This window comes from Anopheles merus, chromosome 2R, assembly GCF_017562075.2.
Source record: "Anopheles merus strain MAF chromosome 2R, AmerM5.1, whole genome shotgun sequence".
Lineage (NCBI taxonomy): Eukaryota > Metazoa > Arthropoda > Insecta > Diptera > Culicidae > Anopheles > Anopheles merus.
The window spans coordinates 4766580-4792316 of NC_054082.1; the positions used below are offsets into that span (position 1 = coordinate 4766580).

Consider the following 25737-nt stretch of genomic DNA (forward strand, 5'->3'; position numbering starts at 1 on the left):
ATTAAAAATTTGAATTTAAATTTAACGGAAATAACGATAATAGCGCCATCTGCATGCGAAATGTTGAATGTGACAGCTCCTACTTGTATGCAATCGTAGTTCACAGCGCTCCGCAATGTATGCAACCAGCAATGCACAGTTTCAAATAGGAAGAAAGGTATTTGCTACAGAACGAAAAATATTTTTAATATTTTATCCGATTAATTGTGAACATAGAAGAAATAGTAATAAGTTAATCAATAAAAAAAACAAAAAAAATATATAATATTGAACTTCTACTGCACGTTGGAAGTGAGCTACAAACAAAAAAGCAAGTTAAAAATGGCATTTTCTCGCTTCTGTATCGTACAAATCTTTTGAATACGATAGCGAACAAATTGCTAAAAGAAATGAGAATAAAAATAATACAATATTTATTCATATGTGTACGATAGAATTCTTTGCTTTCTTTTTCCTCTCTCTCTCTCTCTCTCTCTCTCTCTCTCTCTCTCTCTCTCTCTCTCTCTCTCTCTCTCTCTCTTTCTTTCTATCTCCTTCATATTCATTCTATCTCCCTTTATCCTTTCTTCCTATTCCCTTCTACTCTCCCTTCTCTTTCTCTCCCAGCCTTCCAGTTTCCCCATCGTATTTTGCCGAGTTCCGAACTTGCGACCTTCACGCCCGACCAATACAGCACCACACCGCACTGCACCATCCGCAACCGATTGTAGGTGTGTGTTTACCCTGCAGCACTGTGGCAATCGAAAGCGACGAACCCCTTTTTCTCGCTATAGCGCACCGCACCGCAATGAAGGGGGCTTTCCCTCTCCATAGCGCCGATGCGCGAACGCAAAGCAAACCGGCCGCTGCGCCGCTGAAGAAATGGTGTGGAGAAAAGCACGCCACACCGAAGCGGCAGCGATCGTCCGTACGATCTTGCGCGCGCCCCGGCAAACCCGATCGAAACGTGCCGCGCACCGGACGTCTTTTGAACGCGAGCGCGTGTGCGTTGTTGTGTGTTGTTTGGGTTTGGAAGCTGCGATCGGCGATTGATCATACATCGTCGCCCGTGGCAACGTGTCCGGAACCATAGAAGGTGTGTGTGTGTGTTTGTGGTTGTCTGTGTTTGGTTGAAAGTGAGTTTGCATTTATTCGAATCGACAGGCGTAACAAGTGTCAGTAGTAGCAGCAGCACAGACGCGGGCCACCAGATTTAGAATCGATTTAAATTGCATTTTCGCATTCGTTGGAACGCCAGCGACGGTGCTGCACGGGCGAGCAACTTTTGCAACCCCGAACCCCGCGTAAAGCCTTCCCCTATTGCACACACTCGCGACACGCGTGTGCCGTGGATGAAGGTGAAAACGAAAGTCATCTCCCACATCCCAGCCCGACCACCCCGACCGGATTCGAAACCGGAAGTGTGTACATGTAAATATATTTAATTTGCTTGTAGTGCTACATTTCCCTTTGCGCGTGATTTGTACGATCGTGTGTGTATGTGTGTGTGTGTGTGTGCTTGCACTGCAAAAGATTATATTTCGTGTCGGTTGGGCTTTTTGTGTGTAACGGCTTTGACACCCCAACAAAAAGCATTAAAACGTAAAGGCGAACCTTCTCCCCAGCAAAAAAACACAAAAGCGTCACAACCCGAAACATCCGTCCTTCGAGCAATACGCAATAGCACCGAAGATCCCATTGCATACATATTTAAACCCCTGCTCTTTTTTCTTTCTATCTATCTTCTCTCCTCTGTTTGGGTCTTTACCTTTCTTTCTCTGCATCAGACGAGTGTGCGCGCGCGCTTGTGCAATAAATTTCAATTGCGTAAAGTGACGGAAAACGCGGGCAGGCGCGTGGCGTGGTGTGGCGTGGCGTGTGTGTGTGGGGTCCGATCCGACCAGAGGGGGGCAGGGTTTCGCATGTGTCGCATGTGGCGTGTATGGCGTGGCCAAATCGAATAAGAAGAAGAAGAAGAAGAAGCAGTACGCAAGCGCCTTATGTAAGAGGGCGCCCGAACCGACATACGACATACACACCGGCGTGTTCGGACCGTTTCGGTTCCGTTAAGTGAAGCAGCTAACTAAGCAGACAGTGAAACAAATAATAAATCTGACGCGCATATCCGTGTGTAGGTTGTGTTTAGTAACGGGGTGCAGTTTTTTTGTTGGCATTTGCACATTTCCGGCATGCGCTTTCGGTGAGTTGCAGTGGAGAGAAAAAAAAGCAAAAAACACACAAACAACAGCAAAAAGCTGTTGCAATCAAGCAAACCCGAAGCCAGAAGATTCCAAAGAAGACACAGTGGGTCCCAGCCGCATTTACGGGCGCAAATATCTCCGGAGACGCTTCTGGAGCAACGATGGGATCGGCGGTGCGGCAAACTGTGCCACTCGCAGCGGGTAAGTGCAGCTGGCAAGAACTTCTGGCAATTTATTAACCGTGTCGCCGGTCGCCGGTGCAAATGAGCATGAGCAGCAGCAGAGAATGATCTTCCGACTTTATGTGGGGTCTCCAAATTTGGGAAGTAACGGTAGTTTTATGTGCGCATTAAAAAGCAAACGATGAGAACGATTACTGTACGAACAATTTCCACACACAAAAAATCGTCGATCTTATTGGCCTTATTTCGAGCTTAATTCTAAACCGGAATTTGAGCTCCAACCGGTAGTACCGAAGCACTGAAGTGAACACGTTTCATCCCGGATATGTCCGTAAGTGTCTTCCGTGCCGCCGACGCACGCTGCAGTTTCGATCCCAAAGATCCCGATCGTAACGCAACACAGAGAGAGATAGAGAGAGAGAGAGAGAGAGGTGAAAAAATCGCAGTACACGATCATCACGACCTTTGCGTGCTGAAACCCATCATCGTGGGACATCAGGGGAGCTCTTGAGGATTTGATATCCAGGCGGGGGGAAAAGAAGACTACCCCCCCCCCCCCCTTATTGGATGCAAAGGAAGTGAGTGCACCGGAAGTAATGTTGGCCTTTCGCCCGTTCGGGCCGTCACTTTTGACACAGGCAGGCGCAGAAGTACGCGAGCACAGTTTCACTGCACTCTACTCTACTCTTCCATGGGTTGCCATGGGTGATGATGGCGGGAGGCGTGCGCTCCTCACATTACATGCACCATTGCAATTGTAGCATTGTTTGCAACGGAATGGTGCATGGAAATGAAGCCAGTTTTCAGGGAAAGTGGTGCAACTTTATGAGGTGGATTAATCGCGTGGTAGCGATCGGTGCGCGGACTAGGAATAGGCTTACGAAAAGAAAACAATCCGCCAGATATGCATCAAAATGTAACAATGATACACGGTTGCACATTGTGTTTGCGCAGCTTTGTGCAGAGCTTTTGCGATTTAATTATCCCATAACGGTATGACTCATAGTTACTTTTTAAAATTTTTATTGCCTCCTGCTTCTGAGAGCAAAAAATCATTTTTGGGCCGAAATAAAATCACAGATTTTAAGCACAGTCTTCCCCCGTAAGTCACACTTTCTCGCTCGGTTGTAAAAACCATACATATATGTAATATCCCCTCAGTTCCGATTAATCACGTGGCAAACGAATGAAGAAGCCTGTAACAACCACCTTCACATGGTGTGGACATCGCCCCTGAGTGTGTGTATATGACTCATCGCTCAGCTTGGTTTGGTCCGGTGAAATGGAATTGAAGCGTGTTGCATGTTTGATTAGCCTTAGCTCAGGCGCATTGCGCAACAGTGGACGTTCCCGCATTGTCGAGTCTGTCGAAATCATCCGCTGCAGGGAGGGGGGGGGGGGGGGGGTGCAGGTCTTGGAAGTGGGTCATCACTACGTTGGCCTCCAGACCGAGGTGGGACACGGTTTTGCTGTCATACTTGCTGGAAGCTGTCGTTCACCTTCGTGGACTTTCCCGCGCGGTCGTTCTGTTTCGCCGCGAAGGTCCGGGTGGCGTGTTTCTTTCTCTTGCGAAGGAGGAGGACTCGTCGCAAAAAGTACGTCCGGATTGCATCACTGGCGACTGGTGACGATGATGATGGTGAGTGGTAAAAGGGCAGCAAACGGATACCGAGAAATTTTACGTTGCGTTTGCTTTAATTATGGAACGCTGGATGGTGCAACGCTTTAACACAAAAAAAAAACAAAAAAAACCCAACCACTATAATGGCACTCTTGCATCGGGTTGCGTTCGAAGTTCAAAACTTTGCTCAAAAAAATACAAAAACCTTGCTCGTGGTTTTGCTGAATATTTATGAGCTTTCTTTTCGGATTAAGAAATGATAATTGGGCAAACGGCTACCGGACGTTGGAAGGCATTTAAAAAACACTCTTTCATATGTGCAGAGTAGCCAGAGTGCTGGTTTGCTGGCTAATTATCATTGACGGAGCGGTAGCAGGACCTTGGGCAGATTATTTTAATCTTTAAAGTCGATTGTGGAAAGACATTAAGCATGAAACATTGGACGAGCTTGGAGAATGTTATTAATCGTTGTAGCAAATTGATATTGGTACATTAAAGAGCGCAAAAACATCCCCGCTGCGTGTAACCTTCAGCCCCGGGTTTGTGACCCCATTTCCGTGCGCTGGGGTCACACAGCACTGGCCCGTTGCCAACCTGCCCGCTGCCGCCGGGAAGGCGAGTGAAGAAATTCTGTCCCGAAGATTGTGCACGTCCCCGCTGTTTTGTACGACTTTTCTGCTCATCTCAGCTTCCAGCTCGAGAATGCAGGTCACAGGCGCTGTCATCATTTCTAGTGTGCCGGTGCCAACAACCGTTTTTGGATGGATCGTGCTCCAAAAAGGGGGTTCCAAACACGCGTGGATAAAGGGAGTTCCAAAATCATATCAGCAAAGTAATAAACCAAAAATAAAACGACCCGTGAGCGTGAGAAGAAAAGTGTGTTGTAGTTAACCTGATTAGTATCTGGGTAGGGGATTGTTGTTGTTTTTTTACGGGAAAGATTTGGCAAAGTAGCATAAGCAAAGTGGACACAGAACCGAGTGTCATAAATTTGCTACAAAACTGGAACAGCCCCCACACGACGGCTGTAAAATGAAAAGCAAAAACCGAGCCGATAGAAAAGTGTAATAAATTGTGGTGCGAAAGCAGTTAAACAATCAACACGAATGGCGAGACGGTTCACAATCCATAGAGTAGGCTTTGACGTAAGACGCCATCGATTTTTTGTTATGTGGCGATGTTGCTCTAGTTTGACAGCTGTCATTCGTTTAGTGCACGAACCGTTGTCAACAATATCGGTATTAAGAAGTCTGTGGGGGAAAAGAGCATATAATACAGGGTTTCTCATAGGAGTTCTCATAGCTGTGGGACACTTTACTGACTCTTTCCTTCATGAAATGAACTTATTGTAATGGGAATTGGACACTGTAGCACCGTTGCTGGAGAAATCTAATAGGAATTTTGCATTAGGATCCTTTTCCAATGTGAGCCCGTCCAAAAAGAACCCCTTGGAAAACCCTGTAATGAAGCTCACAGTGTGTTTATAGCGTTACAAGTGGGAGTGCTTCAGCGGAATCTGTCGTCGCTTTCTTACAAAATGAAGCCATTTACAACAATGTTACCCTAATTTGTTGAACAAACTAACAATTTGCATAAAACACCGTGCAATTATCCCGAGCAGGCTGGGTCAGTTCGTGGGATACTTTCGTGTGAAACCCCGTGCCACCCCATGTCCATGTAAGCGCGCGTGTGTGTGTGTGTGTATCAAACCCACTCTGACCAGCATCTGATCTATCACGGTCAATCACCAAACCGTTATCGCCGTTTAATAAAGCGATAAACTTTAACCGCCGGAAAATGAAAGCCGTCAGCGAATGGGGGGAGACGCGAAAGAAAGAGATAACTTTCCGCGAAGGGAACTCTGTGTGTATGTGTGTGTGTGTGTGCCTAGTGTTTGTGTGTAAAATCCGAAACCTCCGAGCATCTGTCGTCGTCGTCGTCGCCTCATCATCATCGTAGTTGGCGGTTCCCGCTGGGTCGAGGGCGGTTTTGTGCGCTCATGAAATATTCATCAGGTTCCCAACAGGTTGAAGTACCCATGGACGTGACCGTGTGTGTGTGTGTGTGTGTGTGTGAGTGTCCGTGTGTCCATCATACGTATCATTTTATTTCTTGTTCGTTTGATGGCAGCAACTGTGCGTGTGTGTGTGTGTGTGCGAATCTGTTTTTTTTATTGCCATCCAGTGGATCCATTCCATCATCTGCTTGCCGTTCCTGTTCGTCACGGTTGACCCCATTCTTCACGATCGCATAACCGGCTGGACAATGCCGGACGTCCCCATTCCCCGTCTCCCCCTTTTTGTCCCCAAAGGAAGAATGTTTTGCTCTCCGCAAGGGTCCCGAAGGTACCGCACAAAGACACCGCACAAACGGTGTGAAACCACTTACATCCACGAACACAAAGGCGTGCGCGTGCGCGCGTTTGATGGAAAAGGTTGGCTCGAAGCGCAAACGCTCGGAGGCTCATGTCTGCTGGAGGGCTGTTGGGCGTGCTAATCGTACGCGGATCATTAGCCATTAGGACAGATGTTGAAGATGGCATTAGTTATGGTATAAGAGAGCTCTTGAAAAATTGCGGCGAAATGATTCATCATAATAAGGTTGCCTAATTGATAAGACATCATCAAACAGACCTTAATTTCATACTGTTAACATGTTGTAAATATAACTAGAAAGACTTGTTAGGGACTACGAACAAAATTGGAAAAGCATTCCTCTTCTATTCCATACCTACCTCGAACAAAGCCAGTGATTATTCAGTTCATTCACATTAGGAGCTTCTTCCGTTGGAGTTTTCAGTAGCCAGAAGATGAAATTTATTGTAAAATCATTCAAATTTACATTACCAATGTAAATGAAACCTTTCCTCCTGCTTCGTTATCGGGTAAAAGATGGGCAGGAAAACGCCTCCCTCCCCACCAAAAAACTGAACCATCAATGGAAAAGACCCTGCCCGATCCCAATGGGTCGGGGTTACCCCACTCCAAAAACCGCTCCATTTAATTAGCTTTCAATATCTTCCGAATCGCACCGGCACCACCGGCCGCAGCTTCGTTAACTGATTCGGCAACCAGGGTTTGAAGCTTGTTGAAACTGCCACAACCATTTTCACCAAACCTGGGACACCACGGTTCATCCCCTTTTATCACCCGTGTCTGTGTGTGTGTGTGTATCCGGTCCGGTCCCGGCGGTCCGGGTCCGGTTTGGCTCCCCGTACATGGCGCTGCCGCTTCCGGCAGCTGGTTTTCAAACTAAAAAGCTCGTTTCTCTCTACCTCTAAAGTGAAAGAGACAGCAGCAGCACAAAACAAAAACAAGCAAAACATTGGGGAAAAAGACCGGGTAAACCCCACGGGCATTGAAACCGCGAGGAAGGAAGATTTCGCGCTGATTAATCGATTAGATAAATGTGTGTCTGTCTGTCCGTTTGTCCGTTGGTACTCGGGGAAACCGGTGGCAAAATAGGGGGGCCGTCTGTTTGTCCATCCCACCGGTCCCTGGCCCAGCCGAAGCTTTCTTTGGCGGGTGTGCGTTTCTTCACCTCCCCGTTTTTCCACTTCCAAATACGGGGGCACGTGTGGCCCGCGGTTGATCGATCGTTTAAGAAGCTGTACCCCTTTTTTGTGCTCTTCTCTCTGTCTCTATCGATCGATCGATCCCTGGGGGAAGGTTGAATAACGAACCCTATAGACGAAGAATCGGAGAAGAAAGAAGAAGAAAAAAGAAAAAGAAAAAAAACAGATCGCAAACAGCTAGACAGACAGCGGCCAAATGGTTCGCTGGCCGGCGCCCCGGCGCTCGGTGTCTTTTCACTTTCGTTCGCCTATCATAACCTCCTCCGGTGCTTCGGCTTCGGTGCGATCATCAGCCGAACGCCATTACGCGGTTGCTGCGCTTTCATGGCCATTTTTACCGCCCCCTCCCAAGGAAGGTATACGTCTGTGTGTACGTGTGTGTGTGTGTGGTTTGTGGAGTTTCCTGCTGCACTTCCTTCCACTTCCGCGATCAGCGTTCCAGGCGCAAGGTGCATAATTGCGGGCGAAATGGTGTAATAAAAATTGACAGCCGGCTAAAAGTGACAGTAATTGACGATCGAACTCCTCCCCCTTCTCCCCCTCCCCCTCCGCCTGCATTGGGGCAGGAAATGGAGGGGAAATAGGGGGGTGGAGAGCAAAGTGGCGCCATCTAATCGGTGATCGGTGAGTTGATGGGCTGGCGCCAAACACATCCACGTGTGCGTGCGTGTGTGTGTGTTTTTTTTGCTGCTCACCAAACAACCTTTCTTGACACTTCCTTTCGCTTGGTGGCCTCACGCCAGAAGTAATGTGTTTTCAATGTGTTTTTGTTTTTGTTGGTTTCCTTATTGCTATCTATCGCGGGAGCTTTTATTGATGGGACGTTTAAAAAGTCATTTTAGCGAAAAGGAAAGGACGAAGGGAAGGAGGTGCTTCTCATACACGAAGGAAAGGTCGCCCTTTGATGGAGGCCCTTGTGCTGCTATGATTGTGCCCATGTGCCACGGAAGTGCAATGCGGAAGTGTGGACAAAGTGCTGGAAAAAGGCATCATTATTCTAGCATTACATAGGAGCTTGCTTTCATAATGAGTGCTTTACTTCACCGCCCCCCCCCCCCCCAACACTCTTTTTCTAATTGGATGCACACTTTCACCTGACCTTCGGCGGGGCGGGCGCTGCGTAATTGAATGATAAGCATTGCCGCACAAAAGGGCAATGTAAATGTGTCAATGTAATGATCCACAATCAACAGATCAGACAGATTTTGTTGCTCTGCCATACAACCCCCCCCCCTCCCCAAAAGGTAACGTAATAATGGTACCAACCCATTGCAATTCGGATGTGAGCATTTCTGCATCGTGTAGCATGCCGCTGTTTGTCCAAAGCTGCGCGTACAATCAACCTACCAGCAAGCCTGCTACGATGGTTCGATTACGCGCGCGATCGGCCACTGTTCCGGCACGATGAGCTCTCGCTGGGTGCTGTTGTTGTTGTTGTTGTTGTTGTTACTATCTCCGAGCCTCAAAGGGGGGAGAGGGGCTTCCCATTTTACCGTTGATATGATGCCGGAACGGACGAAGTGCAGCAGTCATGCTACATAATTCCGCACCGTATCATTATCAGCGTGCGCCCCAAACCGTTGTCGGTGTGGGATCTCTCCTCCGCTCTGCGCGGTTGTGCAATCGCTTCGGTTTATTGTTCGGAGAGGCCATCATTATTAGGAGGAGGAGGCGGAGGCCCGGCAGTCGTTGCCATCCTGCCGAATTGAAAAGGGAAATGAATGTGTTTTCTACTGTGTTGTTGGTTGTTATGCACGGGGAGAAAGGGGTAAGATACACGGGGAAGAGGGTAAGAAAAGGGGGAGGGTGACGCTCATTACTGATTACTCGGCTCGGTGTGGTGGACTAATGGCCCCCAAAAAAAAAAAAACACACACACACAAATACATCCAAAAAGGCATCGGCAAAACAGTGAACCACTCCAAATGTGAGCAACCATTCGGCAAACACTGTAAATGTACGAAAGCGATGGTGCAACAAAGAAACAAAACAAGCGAGATCATTGTGAAGTGAAGAAGAAATGATAAACGGAGTGCGATGTTTATTTGTTTGTGTGTTTCTTTCATGGTATGTTGCATGGCAAAACGACGATGGGGCATGATTGTGTGCCGGGGGGAGGAGACCGAAGGAAAGAAGGAGGAAAAAGAAAAAGCCCGCATCGCTTAAAAGCAAATGCAAATATTTGCAAATGACGCTCGGTCGGGGTGGGAGAGAGAGAGAGAGAGAGAAGGTCAACAGGCGAAGAAACAGCAGGGAAAGGTGAAACAATAAAACAATTGCAAAATTGATCACACAAAAGGAACGGGAAAGAAAGGCGATGGCTCACCAAATGGTGCCATTGCTGAGAGCTTTTTCGAGCTTGAGCTTGGTGCACCAATGTTACACCACGCAATGCTGAATGAAAGCGAAACGGGTGCGTTGTGTCGCGTGTCACCGCTCCTCACGAGTGGTGTTCGGTCGTGCCTGTGTCTGCACAATGCACAATGTACCTGGTTTTGGTTAATGTGTGTTTCGGTTTGATTTCGTAAGGTTCGTCTGGAGCGAGCTTTCTCGCTCATCTGTTGCGATTTAATGAACTGGAGCCGCACAGCCAATCACAAGTTGTAGGTGAAATTGTTCCGCTCGCTGCCATTGGTGGATGAAGATGAGCCAGACTCCAGGAGATTTGGTTGAGAGATGTTGGACACTCATCGTAACCTACTGAACGATCGATTTTTTTATACAGGAATCTTAACGCTTTGTGCTACAAAACAGGAAAAAAGTTTGTTGGCGAAAGACGCAAGTCACCGAGCGTTGATTGGATTGAATGATGGATTGTTGACCCCGTTCAGCAATGATATGACACTGTAAGGGGGATTTTATGTTTGCTAACATGAGATCAGACCATCGTGGTCAGTTGGGAATAAGCGTTTGAGATTATTTGCTATGAGAAATTATGATAATAGGAATTTCTAGAACTTCTTGTAGAATATGTCAAGAACCTTGGGATTTCATATTTATGACATGCAGGTGATGTTGAGGATGTACGTTATGATAAATTTGGAAAAGATACCCTTAGGATCTTCCGGGCATATCTCTCAAGCCCATTAAAAACTCATCCAAAGTCGAACACTCTCGATTTTTGTTATTTAATGTACAAAACCTCCACCAGCAGCAGCTGCCGTTTATCACCTGCTGGTCAATCACCGAGTCCCCAAAAAAACCACCATTTAGATGCCGTTACTTTCACTTCTAACTTCTGCTACGATACGCTCCGATTCTGGACGTTCTTGGGGCGGGAGAATATCTAATGGTAGCGTGTGCTCCGGTGTCATTCCATGCCGGCTCCATGGAACCGGTTTTTGTGGCTGATGACCTAACGGAAGATGAATGGTACTAGAAACGTAAAGGCCAGGTTCTGCCCATGCCGTAGAAAAAAAGCATGGGAAAGAGAATTGATTTTACTTTCCCTCCTTGCCAGGGTGTCGAATCTTCATGTCGGGGTGAAGAATGTGTTGATTCGTTTCGTTGGATTTTAGCTTTCCAATGTTTTGAGCCCGGCGGCATTCAAGCTAGAACTGATTCTCCAAGCATCGTTAGTGAAGCGTACGGTATTTCTCTTCTAAGTGTATCAATTTTTCACAAGAACTTAAGCCATAAAATATAAAGCAAAGGCATGAGCATTAGCTTTGTACGCGCGCGCGTGTGTCTAACAGACGTGTAATTTTAAATTACAGAATAAAAAGCACACCAACAACGTACAAAAACAATGCATACCACCCGAAACAAAGCGACACAGTTGAGCGGGATGATCGCGGATCGTAAGCGAAGGAACTCCGCATCTGGGTTTAATGAAAAATCCGAAACCGTAACCACGGAACCACCATCACCACCACAACCACCATTGCAAGCGAAATGATTCATAATTCACTTTCACTGCACTACTTAGATCTTAGGCGGCCGTGCGGTGTTCCGCAACCCGTAGCAACGCGAGCGCGTCATTGGTGTGTCGTTTGTGTCGGCGCGGTTGGTTTGTCTTTACCCTCTCCGCGTGGTTTTGGCCGTGTATTAAGCGTAATCGGTAATGATTCAAAGTTTGCAAAGTACGGTGGTGAAGTGGGATGAAGTAAGAAGCTTCAGTACCAGTACCGCAGTGCTGCTCCCGTACCCACGTGCAGCCGAGTACGGAGAGAAGTATAATTTTGTATCCATTTTGTAGTTTTGCGCGTTGAAGGGTTGTTGGCAGTTGGAAGGGCTTGCTTGAAATTCGGATGTTGAATTTCTATAAACAAATTCCATCTTTACACCCCGGCTGTTATGGTGTTATGTAGCTGCTGCTGCTGGGTCTGTTGCTGTACAATTTAAAGCATGTCCGACGCTTCCGCACACACAGACACGTGGGCCCACGTGCGCAAAGGAGCATTCCGTACAGTTCGTTCGGTGCTGCGGTGTTTCCTGCTTTCTCCTTCAGGGTCGCCCTCCTTCCACGTGCTGCACCATTTAATGTGTCTTATTTTCTGCACTCACGTGTCTTGCAGAACATGGCCATGGTATGGTGGCCAGCTGGTGGAGGGTGTATAATAATAATTTAACATTTTATCTGCTACCTACCTTGTGCGCTTTTTCGTTCACAGGGAGCATGGGAGTTATGGGTGGAATGGGTCATGAAGTTTTCGCAGGGGGTGGAGGGAGTTGCATTCAGTACGCCCCGTAACATATGTCGGGGCTAATGTGTGTAGTAAACGGTACTGACGAGCGGGATGAAAACGAAAGTTGAAACATAACCTGTACATGATTACTTTCGCAACTTATTCGAGCTACTGTTTCCGGGTGTTGCAAAGAGGAAGTTTTTTGTTTTCCGACTTCACTTCAAGAGGGTGGAGAGCCCGTTGTGGAGCTTGTTTTGAGCAGTTAAAGTAATGCATATGTGTAGTCTTATAGGATTTAAACGTGTCGTCCCCGACGACCTCCAATATCCCGCATTGAAAAACAAACAATAAAGACTAATGCCGGTCTTCCGTCAATGAATAGCTCAGGTCACGTATCGGCAGACAATCCGCTTAGCGCGGATTTGATAGGAAAACCCCCCATCGTAGTAGCCATGAATATCAATTGCACGGATTGCCCGGGTTACTTTGACGCCTGGGGCGCAACATAGGTTTGAAGAATCCCTTCGGGTGACATTTGCCTTGACGTGTGCGTGTTTACGCTTGCATTACGTGACAACCTGAGGCTCGTCCAATATGGTTCACATTGCGCAACGAAACATACACGTTTGTCTTCCTCGCAGCAGGCAAACAAACCCGTGTAGCGAACCATCAACGCCAACCCGCGTCACCGTTGCCCAGTTCCGGATGCCCTGCAGACATTAAAAAAAACACACACAGACGTGCGCCATGAACGCACGCGTTCCGCATTCGCGTTCCGAAAGATGGATGTGTGGCTGTGTTGAGTTTGCAGTGGAGAAGAAAGTGGCCTAAATTCGCGAAACCGGTTAGCCGGTGGGTCCCCCCCACCCCTCCCCGATTACTTAATGCCGTTTGTATGCGCGGGGTTGGAGTGGAAAGGGATTGTTGTGTTTGTTTTTTTTTCTTTCTTTGTAATGTTTTTTTTGTGCTACCTACCCTCACACGAGTTAATAATGATGAATTCTGTTTCTTTTCTTCGTTACAGTGTTGCTGGTGACAGCATTGCTCCTGTCCCACGCCCTGGTGCGGGGCGACTCTTCGCACGGCGCAAGGGGCCGGGGATCGCCGGCCCTGATCGATTCCGGCATTCGAGGTAAGCGGTCGTAATGGTGTGTGCACACCCAAGCTGGAGGCTTATGAGTTTTCTTTCCTTCCTTTCCTTTGTGCCACGTGCCAGCTGGGTCACGATTGCCGGTGATTCCTGTTGCCGGAGCGAAGGTGACGAAGCTACGGCCGGTGGGCAAGCAGCGTCCCGCTGAAGAGGAGGACGATGATGACGATGACGACGATGACGATGATTACTTTGACTTTGGACTGGATGACGATGATGATGACGATGACGAGGATGACGAGGAGGAGGAGGAGGAGGAGGAGGATGATGAAGATGAGGAGCAGCTGGTGCCCTCCGCTCCAGTAAGACCAGAACTTCCGGTGGAAACGAGCACCACCCGAGCGAGATTGCTGTCCGATGCGGCGTTTAATAAGATTTCCGAGACGCTCGGTGCGCTGAATACGGTCGGGCGGTACATTGTGAACATTACCAAGGGGCAGGAAGCGAGTGCCATCACGCAGGTGGACCCGGGCACGAAGGAAACGGTCCCGGAGGCACTGCTCACCCTTACGAAGACGGTTCTCGGGCAAAACATCACCAAATCGTTCGAACCGCTGATCAAGCGTGTGGGCACGGGTGGTGGAGAGCAGGAAACGGTCAGTGCGGTCACTTCCGGATCGCTGGTGATCGGGTCGTCCAGTACGCCGGAACCTGCCCTTGCGACGTCTACAGTGGAATCGCTCGCCGTGGCACAGCGGAAGGAAGACAACGAGGTGACGCTCGGAGGTGGCGTGACGGAGACTAAGATCACTAAGGTTCCGGCCAGTGGAGCCGTGTCGGAGCAAAAGAAGAAAAAGAAGAAGAAGAAGAAGAACAAGGTCAAGCGCAAGGATCCGGCCCATCAGGAGGTTCGCACGACGACGACGACTAGTACAACGACGCGCAGACCGGACCCGGCCCCAAGCAGTAAGTAGAGCCTAGCTGGTAACTCCTACAATTCTTCTGAAATGGTGTTGTTTCTCCCCCCTCCCTTTTTCAGACAAGATCGTTGAATCGACAAAGGACATTGAAAACCGGTGCCGCACACCGGACGGTCGCCCGGGAAGGTGTGAAGATCTGAGCACCTGTCCGGGGTTGCTGCTCGATCTGAGCCATCTGCGCGAGTCGCTCTGCTTCAAGAGTCTGTTTGTGCCGGGCGTTTGCTGTCCGATCACGACGACCAGCACCGTGCTGACGACACCACGGCCACCCTCCCGGCCCCAGCAATCCGGTGGCAGCTTAGTGCTCAGCCCGGTCGCTAAACCACCGGCCACGACCACAACGACGACGACGACGACGACCACCACCAAACGGCCGCTGGTACCGGTGTACACCGTCTCTCCCGGCGAGGAGGGCAGCGCGTTACTGTCCGCCACGCTGAAACCGATCGACAATATCGTCGATCCGGACGACTGCGGTCAGCAGGAGTACTCGTCCGGCCGGATCGTCGGTGGCATCGAGGCTCCGACCGGCCAGTGGCCCTGGATGGCGGCCATCTTCCTGCACGGCACGAAGCGGACCGAGTTCTGGTGCGGTGGATCGCTGATCGGCACGAAGTACATCCTCACTGCGGCCCATTGTACGCGCGATTCGCGCCAGCGACCGTTCGCCGCCCGCCAGTTCACCGTCCGGCTGGGCGATATCGACCTGTCCACGGACGGGGAGCCGTCCGCACCGGTGACGTACAAGGTGACGGAGGTGCGGGCCCATCCGCGGTTTTCGCGCGTCGGTTTCTACAACGACATTGCGCTGCTCGTGCTGGACAAACCGGTTCGTAAGTCTAAGTACGTCATACCGGTGTGTCTACCGGGGCCGAATCTACCGTCCAAGGAGCGGCTAGCAGGTACGGATACGGAGGCAGTGGGTCCTACTCGTGGAGGATATTAATCGTTCCGTTTTTTGATGTTTTTACCAGGACGTCGAGCAACGGTAGTCGGCTGGGGTACGACCTATTACGGCGGCAAGGAGTCGACCAAGCAGCAGCAAGCGACCCTGCCCGTCTGGCGCAACGAGGACTGCAACCGGGCGTACTTCCAGCCCATCACGGACAACTTCGTGTGTGCCGGCTTCTCGGAGGGTGGCGTGGACGCGTGCCAGGGCGATTCGGGCGGTCCGCTGATGATGCTGGTCGAGGCGCGCTGGACGCAGGTCGGTGTCGTCTCGTTCGGCAACAAGTGCGGCGAACCGGGCTACCCGGGCGTGTACACGCGCATCAGCGAGTACATGGAGTGGATTAGGGAGAACACGAAAAAGTAAAGGCCATAGTGTGTGCACAGCGGAAGGGGGGGGGGGATGATAGGTCCCTTTCGGATGATGGTGTCCGGAGCACCAGAACCAGTCCAGTAAGCATAGAGTTTGGCAGTTGTTGGTTGTTTTCGGTTTTTTGTATATAATTTATTTCTGTGTAATCCATCCCTTCTTTCCCCCCTCACTCGCAAAGTTCTTACGTTTCAGCTAGCCTCTTCACCCCCCCCCCCCTTCACCATTCTCCAGGTTTTCTTTTGCGATTTTTGCGCTCCGCTCGGTAATCAATTAGTTGTTAGCCCAGCTTTATTTTTTTATGTTTGTTTATCCTAATTTATAAACTAACTTATACGAGACCTACGCATCGCTTAGTAAGTGAGAGACAGACAGAGCGAGAGAGTGAGAGTGAGAGAGAGTGGTGTGTTTCTGAGCATTCCTGGTTTCTGAGCATTCCTGCGTCTAATTGATAACGGCGAGAAGGATAGCAACGGCGGGCAGTAATAGCAGTAGTGAGCGTGAACGAGGCGGAAAGTTCAGCTTCATAATCGTTACATAAGGTAGAATAAGTATAACAAACGGCAAACTGCTCTTTAGCGTCGAGCAACGGTGCGACGAGTCGGGCTGGAAAGGCGAAGATCGCTTCCACCCTTTTCACTATGCATTAATGGAAACAACAAGAGCTCGCGCAACGCAGACAGGCGAGACACGCACGAAATTGACGAAAATGTGGAAAAACAACACATGTTTTCCCAGCCCAAAACGGTGAAATATTTCAGTGAAATTAAATGAGAAAACACGCGCGCATTTTGCAACATATACTCAACGGTTGTTTCATTTTGTATGTTTTTTTTTACATGCTATTTCCTAGGTGAAATGCACTTTTGTTTACATTCCATCTCAAACCCTCTCCCTCTCCCTCTCCCTCTCTCCCTCTCCTCCCCGCTGTACAACAACATACCTTTTTTTTTAATTCCCCCTTCCCCTCACCCCCCCACCCCATTCCGAATTGTCCACCCATTTCTGATGCAGGTTTTGTACCGCCACCCATCTACTACCGAGCGCTGGGATCTACAAAGAATACCCCTCCCTTCCCTTCGTCTCATGGCACGTTGTCATAGTAACCACCGAAACACACTGCTCTACTTATCCATATAGACATTCGACGATCCTCTCCACCCCACCCCCAAGTAGCCACAGGGGATGTGGTAGGGGGTGCATTGGGGCGAGGCGGGACACTTTTGAGTTGGGGCTTTCTTCCTTTTTGTTTTGTAACATGAAACGTTTAAAGATTCGACACTAGTATTTTACACAAGTACATCATTACGGTAGCTACAGTACGGATACGACGTCCCTTCCGACATTTCCCTTTCCCTGGTGCTGATATATGTATCATCCTCCCCCCCCCCCCTTCCCTCCCCGTAACTACTGTCAACCCGCACAACGATCAAATGTTACATGCAGGGTGCAGGGGATTTTTCTGCGTGTTTGTGTGTATGTGTGATTAGTTCGCTTTGCTAGGCTTTCATTTTTAATGGACAACATTTTGCTTGATGGTATTTCAGTAGTGCACCTTCGCGGTTGCTGTGTCGCGAAGGTAAGTGTTTTGTGTATTGATTTTGTGTGTGTGTGTAAAGTGGCAAACACTGTGGAAGATGCCAATTTTGGTTTGGAGCTCGCCTTATCATTATTAGCATTCCATTATTAAGCTAGCCTTCGCCGCCTTCGTACTCGTTGCAAACCAGCGTCCAGCTAGGCCGTGTATATGTGTGTGTGTGAGTGTGTGTTTGTGGTTCTCCTGTGTGTGGGTACGATCTCCCCGGGTACGACATAACATTGTTCGTTAAAATCTGGAGTTATTATGTGTATCTTCATTTCATGTTTTCTTTTTTTGTTTAATGCACAGCACCACAGTTACAAGGTTTTTTCTTCTTCTTCTTTTTTTCACCTCCATGTTCAACATCAACCACCGGTCACGTAGGAAAAAAATCTACAGTTGTATGCTTATAGACAGATTGTTTTGACACCTTTTTGCCATATTTACGTAGATAAGATTTGCTCTTTGATTGTTAATAACTCGATTAGCGATAACTCAGTGTTTGTTTTATTTTTTCTGTTGCTGTTGCTTCCGTTTCCTAGACTTTTCTCACCCATTCTGTGCAACCGATGCCACTGGGTTGTGTGAAGTGTGTGTTTAGGTAGCTAACAATTATAGGCTTCGTAACAGTTCATATACGAAATCATACTCATCATATGAGTCATGCAGGCGAGCTCGCCAGCCGGCTTCTACAAACTGCTCCGATCCACAGGCAAACGAGAAAAGCTTGTCTGTATGTGTGTGTCTCTGTGTAAGATGGGGGAGGAAACAAGACCACAACCACCAGAAGCAAGAAGCACAAAAAAAAATAAATAAAACGGCCGCAACGGACGCGCGCGCACGTGCAGCATGCGTGAAATCTTTCATTATGAAATGGAAATATTTCAGTCCGGTGCGCGCGAGAGCGGAACCCTACAACGGTCGCCCCTCGGCAGCTCGGCGCCTCGCAAATATCTCCACAACCCGGATTCGAACTGTGTCTGTCGTTTTAGAAAGAATGGGCGGATTCGGTTCGCTTCCCATCGCTGGCCGAATTTCGCAACATTTTATGATAAATTTGTGTATGTGTATGGGTTAAACTTATACTACATTCATGTGTGTGTGTGTGTTGCCTTATCCCTTAAGCATCGCCAAAATCGCGGTAGAAGATGTTTGCCCCGTTTGTTGGGCCGAAAACAAAAAACCGTGTTTTCGGTGTCCCCGGGTGGAGCGATGTACCGAAGCTCCTTCTCCTCCTACGGTACGTTGCAGTTTTGCAGCTTCACTCTTCACTCTTGTGAACCCAAATAGGTGGATTTTGGTTGAAAAAGTCGTTAAAAAGAAAGTCAGTGGCGCGTGAAGTAGGTTTAAGTATAGTTTTGTTTGTTTGTTCACACTCGGTATTGTTGTTTGTTGCAGGTTTTGTTGTTCTCCCTTTAGCTCGCACTACTCGGCCTCCCCTTCATCTCCCCCTCCCTTTTCCTCTGGGCCACACTGCTAACACTGGTTTCCGATCACTAGAGCTTTTCTGATCTAGAAAATACGTTAAAATTTCATATAAAAACACGTGCAAACCACATAACGCAGCTCATCGAAATGGCTGGATGGTTCGGCTAGCGTTATTTTATCGTAAAGTGTTTAATTTTCTCTTCCCGTTCCCGCGTACTTACTTAGAAAAAACCCAAAAACAAAACACATTACACTACAGAGAACAGTTGTTTTTTGTTGTTGTTGTTTGCTTCAGTTTTGTTTCTCCCTTTGATTCGTTAATGTTTTTAACACCCTTTTTTTCGCTAGCTGCTGTTTCCGTTTTCTGTTCCTTTTGTCTTCGGTACGATTCTTTCTTCATTCGCTTTTGTTTTCGCTTTCGTTTTATTTTCTTCTTCTGTCTCTACCACGCTCTCGTTCGCGCAACTCTTCTCTCTGCACGTCCCCGAATTGCCCATTTTGTTCTAACACGCATTCTCACATAGCACAGTAAAGTAGCACTACCATTTATAACATCTAAAATAATCTTCGTTCGATTTGTTTGACATGTCTTTTGCTTATCGTACTAAAGTTTATGCGCACTGTGTTTGCTTGTTTGTTTGTTTGTCTGTTCTGCTTGTCTAGTGTATTTCATTGTGTGTGTGTGTTTTGTGTTCTTATTGATAGAATTTGTAATTCATTTGGTTTCTTATATGTTACACGATCTTTTGCAATCATTTATATTCTCTTAGCTGTGTTGATAGAATCTCGTTTGTGTGTGTGTGTGTTTTTTTGTTTTGTTTTTCACTTAAGTTTTCTCTCTTTGCGTTGTGCATTCGTGACAACAATAGCTATGACCCTGTAATTTTTTTTAAAGAGTTTGTATCTTTCCCACTACGCTAAAGAGCCGCCCTTCGTCCTACTCGTCTACAGTTTTTTTTTATCCTCCCACCTTCTTCCGTCGAACATCGTCAGCACTTTTTCGTTCTTTCTCTGTTTGTTTTAAATGCCTAGTGCGTTTATACGTTTAAGAAAAACTGGTGAACTATTTATCTTCCTGCACGGGAATAGCTTATACGATTGTTTGCAATGTGTTAGTTGTGTGGCCTTTCGTGTTGCATTAATTCTTCCCCGTTTCTGCCTTCTGATTACTGTGTGTGTGTGTGCGTGTACCCTTAGTGTGTACACGTATTTTTTGAATTGGTTTTTGGATATAGCTTATGAAAGAACATTGTGTTTCGCACATAGAGTTGTTTGTTTTTTTTTTGTGATAGATTTTCTTACTTCCCTTTTTTTTAGTACAAAAACTACCGCACAGTACGTCTTTCGTCACGCTCTACTGCACACACACACATACGCTAGAGCACTGTTTTAATCGGGAATGGCATCTCAAGCAGGCTGCGTATACAGCCTATGACATTGAATGTGGTAGTTAGCTTTGTGAGTGTATGTGTAGTTGTGATGAGTGCATGTTGAAGTTATTAGTACAATGCAACAGAAGCAATGTGATTGGAAGGACAAGCACATCATTCGTCCAGCTGATTGTTGCAGTTGAGCATTTCAGTTCATTTTAGAAACGATCAAACATTAATCGTTCTGTCCGAAAGGGATTTGTGTGATGTGCGAATGTGTTGCAGTTTTGAAAAAGTAAGGGACCATGTTTGAATCAGAACGTAAGAAGAACATTCACTTCCTGCAGGCGGATGTACGAGGCATATGCATGAGTGTCCCGGTCCGCATTCACAACCGCAAATGTTTTAACAACTATGGCACTAGCTTATTGGGACCAGGGACCCATTCGGGAGATGCGACCACCTGTGTGTGAGACAGCTTCCTCTCATCGTCAGCAAAGGTAAAAGAAAAAATCAAAATTTGAGGTTTGCTGTGCACTTGTGTGTGTCTTTGAAAAGGTGAACTAATTGAAGCTAAAGGCACTATCCGTCCAAACTACCGAAGAAACCGAGCATATGGCAGCGTGGTTTGTATGTTTGTTTGTAGTGGTTGCAGTTGTGCATTTGTGTGGTCGAAAGTCGTAGTTTGGGGGTGTCGATAGGGATGAAACAAAGCTCGTGGCGGTAGGGAAAACGAAAACGAATACCCTCTTAATAGGATGATCCAGGAAAGGTATCCAGGCTCCTCAAAGTATGCAATCTGGATGACAAAAATCATTTGTTTGGGCTATGCTAATCTGCCTGTGCTGTTATTGCTCTCTACCCGGGTTCGATCGATGTTACAAGCTAGTATGTAGAGGGTTTGTAGACTGTTGCATTTGGTGAGCTGTCTGTGATCTGGGGCTATCTATGCCAGTAATGCTGCTATTTAAATTGTTTCCTCCGCTTACAAGATGCTGTCGGTGCGCTATAACTGAACTATTTTGTGTGCTACATATCAACATGCATGAGTTGTATACTGCTATTGTTTTGTTTGCTGTGTTTGTTGTGCTGAACTTGTTGCGCTTCTGGTTAAACTGTTGCTAACAATTGAGCGTGCCTGGGGGCGTTCCTTGTACTCTTAGTACGCGTAGTATGCTATGACTTTTGTTGCTATCGATGCTGAGATGCACTGCTGTTGCGTGTGTTGCCCTGGTGACGCGTGTTATTCTCCCGCTAGGCGTTGAGCTATCAGTCGTCGACGCAGAAGGAAAGCGAACGTGAAGGTGCGTACTGTGCGTGCGCAATATAGGCGGGCGTGCAGCCGTGGCTCGCTGCGTCTTCCAGTTGTCGTTCATCAGCACCACGCACTACGGCTGGTAGTGGGCGAGCGTGCTTTGTTGGATGGGTTGGCTGCTGTGACGTGGCGTACTATATTGCTACCATCGTGACGGGGAACGGTCCGTTCGCTCGCTTAGTCCTCCTCCTCTTCGCGGAAGAGATAGGTGCTCCAGTAGACCAGGTTGAACAGGGCGAACACCAGCGGGAACGTTATTCGGGAGATGACGTCGATGCGCTTCGACCGTGAGCATTGCCTGGTGCAGAGAAAACGTGGGTTCGATTAGCGAGCTGACCGTGGCATAGTTGTGGCGGTTTTCGCGCTGGGTATCGCGAACTACATGGCGATCAACGATCGATCAACTAAGTGGACTAGATTGCTTATCACGCACCAACACGGAAAACATATGCAGACAAGACAAGGTAAGTTATTCTAGAGTACATGTGAGTACATGTGAGATATATATATGTTTGAGCTAAGTTGTGGATGGATGTGATGAAGTAGTTTCATTCGACGCATTCCAAAACTGAAAACTGCGTGTAATAGATCAATGGGGAGCCGGGAGTGGAAAAGAAGTACGGATTAGCGCATTTACGGTTCAGTCTGTCTTGATGAATGATATATGCTTCTTTCGAAATGCGTAAAAATGATGGAAGGTTTTAGTATTTGGAAAGAAAAGTAACGAAATAGAAGAGTAACATAAGGATCGTACTAAGAAATGAATAAGGTGTGTAGCGTTCTCTGATTGTTAGTATTGGTGTAGAGCATGTGTGTTTATGCATGAGCTTGTGTGTTTTAGTGAATCCACTCGCTTCACACTGCTTTCGGTATGAAGTTTTTTTTTGCGAATAATGGTTAGCATGGAATGGAGCGTAGGACAAAACGACCGGGAAACTTACTACTTTTGCTTCACTATCGCCAAGGATAAGATGAAATATGGAATGAGTATTTACAACAATGCCATTGAGTGGGGTATGAGTGATGGGTATGTTGGTTGCAGGTTTGGTTTTTTGATTTTTAGTACAGCAGCATTGGTCTAATTTAAAACCAAAAATGTACAATGATGGATGTAAATGAACATGCCGGAGCTGTTCAATAGGAAACATAACTTCATGTGTTTTACTCGATATTAAACTAAAACGCTGGAAAAAAATCCTTTCATAGCGGGTAGAATGTTTTTAGAACTGCAAGGCAGATGATGATGCTAACTATCACACTATGTAATGGTATTTTATTTGGAGGATAACGACTCAACAGCTAGTTCATTTTAAACTAGTGTAAATATGATTATAGGGCAAAATTCCTATATGAATTGCATACATTTAGGCGTTATAGCAGTTTTCCTTGCATATATTCAGGCGAATATGAGATTGAAAATATTCCTATCATGATTTTTTTACAGTGAATATGCCAGCAAAGCAAAAACAATGCATCCTGTTTATTGATAAGCATGAAAGGGAAGCCAAACACGAACAGTTTTGACGGCCTGGGATAGATGAAACATGATAATAACTATAGCAAACGGTATTATACTTGGTAGTGAAGAGATAAAGAGAAAAATAGAGAGAGATAGTGAGTGAGTGAGTGAGAGAGAAAGAGAGATAGAAAGCAAGAAAAACAACAGAACCAAACGAAAGAAGAAAAAGAAATGTATCTTCTATAGCACGAGCGTTATTAATAATGATGCTTATTGTTAGGCGATAGACAGGCGAAATTAGTAAAGTGGTAGTAGTAGTAAAGGTAGTTACCCTCGTCCCAGACACGGCACCTTTTTGAAGGGGCTTTAGTAGTCGGGTGTTCGGGATGAAGTGAATCGGTTTCGGAGTTTGTTTGAGCAAACATTCCAAAATTTCCGTTACATGGAAGAATAAACAGATCGCATATTACATATTTAACACGCTGTCACGGTGGGCTATGCGACGCACTTAAAACTCTGCCAGCGGTGGTTATAGTAAACGCTATGTATAACGCTGCATATTGACAAAAGGGGACGCGATATGGGCTTGTTGTTCGCGCTTGGGAAGCTCAACAGCGTTTCAGAGATGGTACAGGGTAAGAAAGAGACTCAGAAAGAGACACGGACAGAATTAGAAAAAAAGGTTGGTAGCGAGAGAGAGGGAGAGAGAGAGCGAGACAGATAGAGACTTAGTGTGAAGCCTAATAGTATAAGCCCTTTCAGGTGTCAGGTGTGTAGATTTCGTTGTGAACATATACTCTATCGATTGCAGTATACGGGTGAGTGTAGTAGTAGTAGTAGTAGTAATAGTAGCTGTTTGTGCAAGAGTGTGTTTGCTGTGGAAAATGAAAAATGTTTGCACCAAAAACCAACCCAATCGACTTAAAACACAACGGACGGAAGAGAAAGAAGACGCGGAAACAGAAATAAAAGAAACGCAACCACACCAAGGGCACTAAAGAAACACAGGCGACCGTAAACGGAAACGGAAAGATGGGAACGGAAAAAACAGAAATGCGTTTGGAAAAGTTCGCTTTGGAATACACGACAGCACCGACAACACCGCGGTTGCTGTTTCGGTTTGCCGTTTGCCAGTGACGAGCGCCATATTGAAAGCTTCCGAGAAAGTGACAGAGCGACGAGGGGCTTTGGAGAAGAGACCCGTGGCACGGCACGGCACGACGCGGTACGGTACAGCACGACATAGCACGACTAAGCTTACCTGGTCGGGAACTTTGACAGCCAGCTACGGCAGCAGTTTGGCCGCTTGGGGGCCTGCATGTGCACCTCGCACTGGCGCAGCTTCTCCAGTGCCAGCGGATCACCCGGGTGGCGTACCAGCGGTTTCTGGAAAACAGAGGGTGGGGGGAGGGAGTGGTAACGCAAAGGCAATTATTACTCGCACTGACAGACAGAAGGCAGCTAGAGCGGGGCTCTGGAGAAGGTTATTATTAGCAGTCTGTTGCTGCTTCAGATGAAGTTGTTCCTTAATTTCTGCTTAACCGAAAAGGCTTCAAGAAGATTGAGGGAAGTTTTAGCTTGCTACAACGTTAAGTTCGAAGTAAATGGTAATTGCAATTGACAGGGCTTCAACTTTCCGCCGGGCGGCAGCCTGGGAAGCTTGAGCATATCGCATCGGTTTGCGCGTGGTACTCTGTTTCTAAAACACACACAAAAGCAAACAATAAACTACCGTGTGTCGTATCGATCGACTACAAAATCTAATAGGAAAACGCTCAAACGCTAATAAAAACTGTACGATGTTAAGGCGATCACTGATATCATTGGTCGAAAGTCGGCTAGGTTTGCTTTCTGATTAGTGGCGGCGTCGTTCCCGGAAGATGTCCCGGGTCGCGTGAGGGTTAGGTCCCAACAACAAAGGCGCATGGCGCATATCCCCCGCAAACCCGCCCGCACGGATACGAACCATCGCAAAGGTGGCGTTGCTGTCGGTGTCCAGCAGATCCGAGGCCGCGTCCAGGCTGGCCTGCTCCATTTCGCGGCGCTTTTTCTTCATATTCTCTCGGTGCATGTCTGCTGCCCTATCCGCTTGGTGAGCATGAATGGATTGATATAGAAGCGCAAAAGAATTTATGTGTTCCAAAATGGGAGGAAAAAATGAAGGATGAGGCGTTCGATGGCGATGATGATGATGATGATGATGATGGGGGAATGATAGAGGATGACGTTAGGTGTGTGTGTGAATGTGTGTGAGAGTAAAAATCATGATCGTGACCGTGCAGAAGGAATGAAATTGCGGTGGAAGTGGATTGGTGGAAGTGATTAAGAATGTCAAAACAGACAACAACACATCGAGTGAGGGGATAGGGTAGAGGGAAAGGGGGGAGCGGGGAAGGGATGGAATTAAGTTAACGAAACGATATCAAATCACGTGGACAGATATATGTGTGTGTGTGACATACGATGGGAAACGTGATTTTTGTTTGTTGATTGAATGGCGTGCGCGCGCGCGCGTTTGCAAGCAGGTACGCAATGCGTGTGCGCATATGGTGTACGACCGATTTGGACAGATGAATTGACAGTGAATGGGGCACAAATGTCATTTTGTGATTGATTTAAGGGAATCATTTGTGGGAAAGACGATTTTCCAGCAACAGGGTTGATAGGTTGATGTATGGGATGGAAATGAGCGACGACGACGAACGAATCGCAAGGAGGTATGATGGTGGTACGGGAAATGGTGGTTACGAAAAAAAAAACGTTTTTGCAACGAAAGTGTAATGTCGAACAACGGAAAACGAGTGATTGATCGCGAAAGAAACGACAAAGGTGGGCCGTTGCAGCGGACGGAGTAACGCAACCGGTAACGTAACGTAACGTAACGTGAGTGACGTGAGCAGCAGGAGGAGAGGAAAAAAGAAACGAAAAAAGAGATGCGGGTGACATCATTATAATCGGTTCGAACTACAGTTGTTGTTATTTAGGTTGTATTTAGGTTGTACAGATATAGAAA

General features: G+C 47.2%; 2 protein-coding genes across 22 annotated transcripts in view; one reads left to right on the plus strand and one right to left on the minus strand.

Annotated features, from left to right (window-relative positions):
- Nucleotides 1-920: 920 nt before the first annotated feature.
- On the plus strand, nt 921-16296 carry LOC121591177 (serine proteinase stubble). Of its 6 annotated transcripts, none has more exons than XM_041911631.1 (6): nt 921-1400; nt 2115-2381; nt 13210-13317; nt 13402-14241; nt 14315-15157; nt 15230-16296. In XM_041911631.1, exons 2-6 carry the CDS (start codon nt 2342-2344, stop codon nt 15568-15570), a joined length of 2172 nt encoding a protein of 723 aa, XP_041767565.1. In that variant the 5' UTR covers nt 921-1400; nt 2115-2341; the 3' UTR covers nt 15571-16296. The 6 variants fall into 6 exon arrangements, with proteins under 6 accessions (XP_041767565.1, XP_041767566.1, XP_041767567.1 ...); XM_041911632.1 differs by having other exon boundaries at nt 921-1115; nt 1767-2381; XM_041911633.1 differs by having other exon boundaries at nt 921-1115.
- A 3036-nt stretch (nt 16297-19332) lies between these two features.
- LOC121591178 (glutamate-gated chloride channel) overlaps nt 19333-25737 on the minus strand; it is an 88703-nt gene continuing 82298 nt past the window's right edge. For 6 of the 16 annotated variants that reach the window (XM_041911637.1, XM_041911636.1, XM_041911639.1 and 3 more), the window contains 4 exons: nt 24691-24812; nt 23986-24110; nt 23056-23088; nt 19333-21563 (listed from right to left, as the gene is read on the minus strand). In XM_041911637.1, the coding sequence (XP_041767571.1) occupies nt 21443-21563; nt 23056-23088; nt 23986-24110; nt 24691-24812 (401 nt within the window). In that variant the 3' untranslated portion in view covers nt 19333-21442. The remainder of the gene's footprint in view (nt 21564-23055; nt 23089-23985; nt 24111-24690; nt 24813-25737) is intronic. The other 10 variants (XM_041911642.1, XM_041911644.1, XM_041911643.1 and 7 more) reach the window with 4 other exon arrangements.

What these genes read in the sequence shown, in the direction of transcription:
- LOC121591177 (XM_041911630.1), top strand. Translation starts at nt 5,983, where the DNA reads ATGAAATATTCATCAGGTTCCCAACAGGTTGAAGTACCCATGGACGTG. An exon ending in GATCGATTCCGGCATTCGAG is followed by an intron (nt 13,318 to 13,401) that starts GTAAGCGGTCGT and finishes GCCACGTGCCAG; the next exon opens with CTGGGTCACGATTGCCGGTG. An exon ending in ACCGGACCCGGCCCCAAGCA is followed by an intron (nt 14,242 to 14,314) that starts GTAAGTAGAGCC and finishes TCCCTTTTTCAG; the next exon opens with ACAAGATCGTTGAATCGACA.